Source organism: Chinchilla lanigera, unplaced genomic scaffold (genome assembly GCF_000276665.1).
Source record: "Chinchilla lanigera isolate Chin_1 unplaced genomic scaffold, ChiLan1.0 scaffold00032, whole genome shotgun sequence".
Taxonomy (NCBI): Eukaryota; Metazoa; Chordata; class Mammalia; order Rodentia; family Chinchillidae; genus Chinchilla; species Chinchilla lanigera.
Genome location: NW_004955433.1, coordinates 15,281,479 through 15,289,774, shown reverse-complemented (window position 1 = coordinate 15,289,774; position 8,296 = coordinate 15,281,479). Strand labels below are relative to the sequence as shown.

General features: G+C 58.2%; 1 protein-coding gene across 6 annotated transcripts in view; it reads right to left on the bottom strand.

Moving 5' to 3' along the window:
• Positions 1-792: 792 nt before the first annotated feature.
• Positions 793-8,296, bottom strand: part of Adgrg1 (adhesion G protein-coupled receptor G1) — a 35,787-nt gene continuing 28,283 nt past the window's right edge. For all 6 annotated transcript variants that reach the window (XM_013516236.1, XM_013516235.1, XM_013516237.1 and 3 more), the window contains 7 exons: positions 8,135-8,180; positions 7,830-7,933; positions 6,929-7,047; positions 5,221-5,489; positions 4,119-4,227; positions 3,389-3,657; positions 793-2,248 (listed from right to left, as the gene is read on the bottom strand). In XM_013516236.1, the coding sequence (XP_013371690.1) occupies positions 2,118-2,248; positions 3,389-3,657; positions 4,119-4,227; positions 5,221-5,489; positions 6,929-7,047; positions 7,830-7,933; positions 8,135-8,180 (1,047 nt within the window). In that variant the 3' untranslated portion in view covers positions 793-2,117. The remainder of the gene's footprint in view (positions 2,249-3,388; positions 3,658-4,118; positions 4,228-5,220; positions 5,490-6,928; positions 7,048-7,829; positions 7,934-8,134; positions 8,181-8,296) is intronic.

Sequence of the window (8,296 nt, the reverse complement as noted above, 5' to 3'; positions counted from 1 at the left end):
AGGGCACCTCACTGAGGAGGTGCATGGTCACCAATATCCCCCTCAGACCTACCAGCTGGAGCCAGCCTCCACCTCAGGGTCTAGCTAGCAAGTCACCAGCTCCCACGCCCCTGCTGGGCTCTATCTCCCCTTCTGGGCCTGGGGACGGGTGGTAAAGACATGTCAGTGCCACTCACAGGCTATGGGAGGCAGGTAGGATATGGCAGGGGCAGCGGATCAGAACCCAGAGGCCCAGAATGTCCAGTCCACACAGGGAGCCAATACCAGGGACCCAGAGCATCCAGCCTCCCTGCTAGGACCCCAGCAGCTGGGAAGGTCACAGGATGGACAGGCAGAACCAGGAGGGCCACCCTGCCTACAGCCCTTCCCTGAAAGACTCCAGCCCTCAAATGTGATCTCTTTGGCCACAGACTGTTTTAGATTTGCCAACACTTTCAAATCAATGGATTCTCACACCATCATCTGTGTTTCTCAGAAAAAGCAGGTGGCCTGGCTTCATGGAGCCTCCCCCGACCATGCAGTGACAAGCTACCCTGCCTGTGGGGTCTATACTCTGCACTTCACCACAAACCCCACTCCTTGTCACCCCAAAGTGACGCCCACACCACCTCACCCTTTCTTCTCCTCTCCCGTGGCACAGGCTAAAAGGTTCCCGGCAGCTGCCTTTCCCACACACAGGCCTGCTTCCCTGTCTTGTTTCCTGATTGGCCCAAGGACACCTGGGTCAGCAAGGCTTCCAATAAGAGCACAAGGAGAAGCTTGGAAGAAACTGCTCTAAAATGTTGGCGCAGGTTTCTTAGACAATAACAAGAGCTGACTTTTATTTTTCTTCTTCACAATCTTCTACAGTTTCCAAAACCTCTACAACAGACATGTACTTATTTTTCATATCAAAAGACAAATGAGTAAGTACTAAAAAACACATCCTCCCCATTTTCATGGCTGAGGTCAAGATCTAATGCCACCTCCTGCAGGGAGTCTCTCTGGATTCCCAGCCAGGAATGGCGGTCCCCCCACCTATGCCTGGAGCTCACACGTTAGGCTGAAAGTTTGTCAGAGGCGTGTCCAGATCTGGTCATCTGTGTCCCTATCGCCTCGCACAGGCTGGTAACTGTCCAGTGTATGTTTGTTGGGTAGAATTCACCATGACGGGCAGTGAGCATGTCTGGGGCCCCTTGCAAGGATTCAGAGATGATCCTTTAGGGGAGTCAAGTCCAGACCAGGAGACCTCAGGACACCACAGGACACCTCAGTCTTCCAAGTGCTGGGAGAAGAACAAGACTAGACTGCTACGTCCCACAATTCTGGCCACAGGAAGGCTTCGGCAGAGGCCACGGCCTCTCTGAGGTGTAAATCAGGGTGAGGCTCAGCTCGGAGAGAGGCCCCCACAGAGGGACCCAGCACAGCCCAGGTGTCCATGCTGAGCCCAACCAGGGACAGGTGCAGGCCTGGGCAGTAGACAAAAGTTTATAGCAGGCACCAGGCAGCTCTTGGGAACCGCTGCCCCAAACGGGAAAGCTCGGTGTTGGGAGAGGACTAGGGTGACCGCAGGGAAGGAGGGAGTGGAGGGAAGGAAGAGGGAAGCCTAGGAGCTGGTGGACAGGGGCCTGGGCGCAGAGATAGGTGAATGCTGCTGTGCTCCAGGGGCCCCTCTTCCTGGGGGCTCTTCCCCACCCAATCTGCCCAACGTGCCCCCGGGGATTAGAACGACTGGGGCTGCAGGATCCTACACAGTGACCACCAGGCACACAGCGGCTGTAGCCACATTTTTGTCCTGGACAAGGCCACAGAGGTAAGATGTGCCAGGTCTCCAATGCCCCAGGCCTGACCCTGAGGCTTGCAGGTCCCAACCGCCAGCAAGGGAGTGAGGTCGGGAAAGACAAGGCTTTAGCGCCAGGCTGCGACTGCTGTAGCGACAGGACAGTCCCACAGCCAGAGTGGTGGTGCACACCTGAGCCCTTTGGGGGTCAGATCTGGGAGCTGAGTCGTCCCCAAGGTCAGGTCTAGTCACCCGGGCAACAGCCCATCCCTCCAGGGTCCGCGGCCTTCTCAGTCAGGACCAGGCCGGGGATTGTGGTCAGCTCCACATCCTCACACGGGGCAGCTGAGCTGGTGACCTAGATGCGGCTGGAAGAGGTGCTGCCCGAGTTGATGGGGAGCCTGGCGCTGTCCGAGTTGCTCTTCAGAGGGGACGGGCCGCCCCGGGCCTGCAGCCGCATGGACCAGTACCAGAGGAAGATGAGGAAGCCTGCGGGAAGCGGTGGGGGTGCGCAGGGCTCAGCAGGTGCAGGGTGACCCGCCCCACCTGCCTCGCCTCTCCCAGAGCCACCTTGACTCACACCCGTGTCACCACCCTCCCGGCCTTTTCCCACACAAGCTGCCTCCAGGCACCAGGCAGTGCGCTGGGTCCCCGGTCCTCGCCTCTGTCTCTACCGACTCCTCCGAGCCTAGTCCTGTTTGTTATGATTCTGCTTCACAGGTGAGGAAACGGAGGCCTGCGGACCCAGGGAAGGGGACTTGGCTGAGCTGGGGTGGGAGCAGGCTCAGGCTCTGGAGCCCACCCCCGTGAGCTCCGCTTGACCTGCCTGTACTGGAGGAGTGGCTCAGTGCCGCGTGGGTGGCTGTGTGCGCTTTACCATAACTCTCAAGGGTGCCTTCTTTTCACAGGGAAGAAAAGGAGGCTCAAAGATGAAAGAACCCGAGAGGTACAGGTGCACAGGTTGGACTCTATTGGCATCAAGCCGGGAGCCCCATGACCCCACCCTCCACCCCGGCCCTCACTAGCTGCCCCTCAGCCATGCTCTTCCTCCTTGTTTTCCCAACACAGCCTCGTCCAACCTCAGGACCTTTGCTTGTGCCTCTGCGCTCTGCCTGAAACCCCAGATGCCTCAGCTGTGATGTGCACACATATGTCCTGGGCATCTTGCTAAAATGCAGATCTGGTCAGCAGGCTCAGCAGGGGCCTAACGAGCTCCTGGAGATGCTGATCTGGTCCAGGAGCCTGCTCAGGGTAACGCGGCTCTGGGCCCCTTAGTGGCAGGCTCCACCTGTTGTCCTCAACTGTCTTCTACCACAGTGGGTCCCAGGCCACCTTCCCTAAAGCCTTTCCCCCTAGCCCAAACGTCGCCCACGGCACTGCCCACTCCAACTCCCTTCTCCCTGAGGCGGCCTTGATGGCTGTGTGTTTAGTGGTTCAGGTTCAGCCTCCCTGACAAGGGCTGAGCTCTGTGACAGCCAGGCCCTCACGCAGCTGGAGCCCACGGACTTAGCACAGGATCTGCACATGGTACATGACTGACGCCTGGACAGGGAAGCCTCAGGTGCCCCGGTCCTCTCCTCCCAGCCCACACTGGCAAGCTGCCAGGCTAGGCGCCTTCTCTATGCCTACCTTGGAAGGAAGTGATGATGCTGAAGAGGTAGAGGACGACAAGCTGGAAAGTGCCAGAGGCAAAGGAGAAGAAAACCAAGGCCCAGGGCAGGCCAAGGACCAGGCTGAGGCCCAGCAGCGTCAGCACATGCGGCCATTTCTGAGTGTGCGGGCGCAGCCGCAGGATCTGCACCACCATGGTGCCCAGCATGGCCAGGTTGAACAGAAACACCAGGCTGAAGAGGCCGAGGTTGGTGACGTAGCTGACCAGGGAGTCCCGGATCCAGCACCTGTGGGCCAGGGCGCCAGGGCTCAGACATGGCTGGGCTGGGGCCGCCAGTCCATGGTGGTCACCACACATGTTGCCATGGTTACTCACTACCATGCCAAGTATTTCTTATTTCCCTTGCTCTTGCTTCTCCCTCTTTCTCTCTCTCTCCCTCTCTCTCAGCACTAGGGATAGAACTCAGAGACTCCACACTGAACTATATTCCTATTCCTATTCCTATTCCTTTTAAAAAATATTTTATTTAGAGACAGGTTCTTGCTAAGATTCAAAGTTACCCACCAATGAGGAAACTCAGCTCACAGAAGGGCCAGGACCCTGGTCCGGGTCTTTTGTCACCCAAGTGACCCTTAGCCCAGGGTTCTAGCCACTGCCCACCGATCCCTATAGCACACTGGGCCCAGGAGTCTCTTCTCTGTGCCCTGCAGCCAAAGCCCTCCCCCGCCAGCCACCCCAGTCACTCACATGGACGGGTAGATGACGCTCTCCGGAGTCCTGTGCACGGCCAGGATGATGGGCCCATAGTTGTTCACATCCACCAGGGCCACCAGCATCACCAGGAAGGCAGGGAAGCCTGGGGGCGGCAGAACCCTGAGCTTATCTCCACTGTCCTAGTGAGGCCACTGGCTGCCCTCAAGTGGTCTGGGGTGACACCCCCTTCTCAGTCTGTGCCTCCAGCTTCCTGGGAAGTCCCCCAAACTCGGGCTTTTCCCTTGCTTGGTCCAGCTGGGGTTTCCTGGGGCGTTGGGCAGGGTCTGCTCTAACCTTCCTGGGCCCCAGGAGAAAAGGCTTGCAGTTTCCTGCACAGGGGATGGAGGTCAAAGGAGAGACAGGAAGAGACAAGAGAACACGGAGGGGTGGCAGCTCACGGGACAGTACGGGCCTGAGAGTCTGTCTGTCCGTAGGTGGACAGAAGGTTTCCTGGGGTCCCAGCTCCTCACACCTGGGGCCCAACACACAGCCAACTCAAGGAATTTTGTGAAACACAAGGGGACAATGAAGAAGGGCCCATGAAAGACACGGGGGTCGGGAACACGTGGAGGTCAGGGTCTGTGTGATGTCCAACACGGCCATGGCACGAGCTCATGAGATCTGGGTGGGACGTGAGTGGTTTAGGTCACAGATGAAGTATGCTTGGCCAAGAACAAAGCGATGAAGCCACAGAGAATCTGCACCTAAGGTCCAGGGGAATCTCCAGGCAGGGCCATTGCTAGCCTGGGTGAGTGGAGCAGGACCTGACTGCAGCCACATAGACCTCCCAACCATATGTCCTTGAGGCGTGCACAGCCTGCACATGCGTACATGGAGGCCCTGCCCACAAAGCCCCCTTTAACAGAGTGAACAGTGTGGAGAATTTGAAAGAATTCCCTGGGGACAGAGCTCACCATTTTATCTTCCTAAAGGAGACCTTGGCCAAGCCCAGGGGAAAGACCAGAGAACAGGCAGGTGAGGGAAGGCATGAGGGAATTTGGAACCTAGGAGGAGGAAAGTGGAACCGGCTGCCTGTGTTCAGCCAGAAATAAGTGGGAGAGGCGGTTCTGGGAAGCCCTTACCCACACTCACTCACCCCAGCCCACAGCACTCAGCTTGAGCACATAGCCAGGGACGTAGGTGCCAAAGACCTCCACCACGAGGCGATAGAGGTTGTAGCCCTCAAGGCCCATCCAGGTGAGGCAGGCGAGCAGGGAGAAGTGCAGGAAGACAGCGCTGGCACAGCAGGCCGCCCTGGAGCCCGTCAGGGCCACCGGCTCACTGAGCAGGAAGCTCACGTCCAGCAGGAAGACGGCCAGAAGTAAGTTCATGTGCACCTTGATGGTGTAGTCTCGGGGCTTCCTCCTGCAGATGTGAGTGCGGGGAGGTAGGTCAGTGTCTCTCTGTCTCTCTGTCTCACACACACACACACCCTCCCCTTCCCTCTGCTGCAGCCAGGCCATACCCACTTATCCCTACAATGTGCCTCTCCCTGCAGACAAAAGAACGTGTTCTTTGCAGTAGTGGGAATTAAACCCAAGGCCTTTGCACTAAGCTACATCCCCAGCCCTTTTTAAATTTTTTATTTAGGGTCCCGCTAAGTCTTTGAGTTGCTAAGGCTAGGCTCAGACTCCCAGTCCTCCTGCCTTGGCCTCCTAAAGTGCAGAGATTACAGGGTGCAGGTTCACCACACACAGTCAGCAGAGGAGGAAGACGGGCAGCTGGGACCACAGGCCTTCAAAGCCAGCATGCGAAGACCAGCATGTTGGCTGGATGGGAGAACCTGTGCCCGCTCCTCTGGCTGTGTGTCTGGGCGTGTAGGTGGGTGCGTCTATCCCGGGGGCTTGCAGGGCACTGTGTGCTCAGCCCCCTTGTGGGATTTTAGGTGGCCCCAGCCTCACCATCCTGGATGCCGCCTCCTGCCCCTAACTTGTGGTACCACCTGGGGGTGCTCCCTTGGGCTCAGAGGCTATACCCACTCCTCTGTGAAGGGAAGGAGGGGCCTCTCATAGAGTAGGGCTGAGGGTCTGCACAGGGGAGAATCAGCTCCTAATGGCTCCTGTCCCTGTGTCCTTGGGCATGTTTGTGATCCTTTGTGTCTCTGCGCCCACCCTGCCTTCTCCCAGGCCCATAGCAGCTTAGCCCTTGAGGAGACATCTGCAGACACACATGACGAGATCATGCATGCACACATGTGCCCATATACACCTGCACGTTGTTCTGCTCTCCCCTCCTCCTGACTGAGGACAGTGAGGACACCCTAGGTGTCTCCCAGAACCAAGGGTGTCTCCCTGCTACCCAAATAGGCCCAGGGCCTGTCTGCAAGCAGACCCCAATCCAGGCCAAGCAAAGCACCAACAATCTGACAAGCTTGGCCACTTGCTTGCTGTGTGACCTTGGGCGAGCCAATTACCCTCTCTGAGCCCTCCTGCATAGGCCAGTTGTGGGGCTGGAGCAAGATGACCCTTGAAAAGTGCGTGGGAAGCTCGATGCAAGTGTTTACTATCATCGTTTCCATCATCACTGCACTATTATGTGCACGCTGCAATCTCACAGCTGATCACCCAAAGGCAGGAATACAGATTCTTATGTGAGCTCTCCCAATTGAAATGCTGGCCATGAACTAAGAAGCGTCAATGAGATTCTACCCCAGAACCGCAGATGTGTGGGTCAAACGTAGCCCCCTGGGGTCAGCAGCTGAATCCCGGCTTCCCCAAGCACCCCTCATCTTGGGATCCAACAGGAGCACCAATCCCAGGAAGCTCTCCACCCCACCCTGCCCGCCCCGCCCTGCCCCACCCTACCTAGAGCAGAGGTAGGCTGCAATGGTAAGGACGCAGGCCAACGCAGAGATGACGCAGCCCACGTAGGACAGCAGGGTGAGGTAGTGCTTGTGCACGGTGTCCACCTCCACGGAGGAGACCTGCGGGACAGGCGGGTGCCTCAGTGCCAGCTCCATGCTGACGGCCACCCTGGGAGGGATGGGAACAGGAAGTCCCCCCAGATGAGCAGCCGCAGGGCACTAGTACAGGTTTCTAACGGGGTTGACGGCTTCCCCACATTCTCGGTGGGGGGGGTGGGCCTGTGGCCCGTGAAACCCGGAGCCCTTCCCCAGAGAACCCCTGTTCTGGCCCAGCACCAATGACAGATGTCCCCTGGCTAATGATGATTCACTTAGGATTTTCTCAGCCTTGCCCGGATGCAAGAGCAGGGTGGCAGCTGTGAGCCACAGGCCGAACAGCCCAAGGAGCAGCCCTGCAACCACTCCCCCTGTGCTGGGCAGCGGTTTAGGTGGATCCGAGACATTTTCACCTTGCTGCGTGTGTTGCGGTGGGTGCAACCGCATGGTACATTGGGCAGTAGCTGAATGTCTCTATGATGCTCAGGACGCATTTCCCAGGAGGAGTACACATCCCAAGCTCAACAGCCTTAGAGAACAGGAACTTGGGACATGAAGCCCCTTAAGATCTTCAGAGCCCTGGAGCCCACCTTTCCACCTCACAGAATCTGCCTACAGAGCCAGGGCTTCCCTAAGCTGCTCTTTTGTTAACAAGCTGTGTGACCTTGGGTAAGTTACTTGGCCTCTCTGAGCTTTAGCATTTCTTCATCTATACAATGGGACAGGCATGCACACCCTCCGAGGGGTAGGTGGCCCGCACAGGACAAGAGCTGGACCTGCGGTGTGCTGCAGTCAGGGTCACGCACCATCAGCACTGCAAAGTAGGTTAGATGGTCACACAGGCAGGATGTCTGGGTCTCTCTCCGGTGGGTCTCGCATCCAGTGCTGCTCCAGCTGCCCGGGCTGCTCACTGAGGGGGTCATCACAGGGCTCAGTCAGCCCCGGGCCCAGGACCCCACCTGCCCTTCCCCCAGTGCAGGCCGGGCCGCTCTTCCCAGCCTTTGCCCCTCCCAGCGGATCCCAGCCTCCTCCCTGGTACACCCCATCTCCCCACCCCAGGGCCCCACATCTCCCCCAGATCCTTCTTGCCCCATGCGCCCCCCACACTCACATGTGGGGCCTTCAACCCAGAACACGCACTGCAGAGTCACGTTCTTCTGTGGGGACAAGAGAGGGGGCACGTGGGCCCCACGGTCTGCTCACCCCGTCCTGGGCCCCACAGGACACGCAGGACAGAGACAGGCTACCACCACCCGTGCTGGACCTGCCCAGC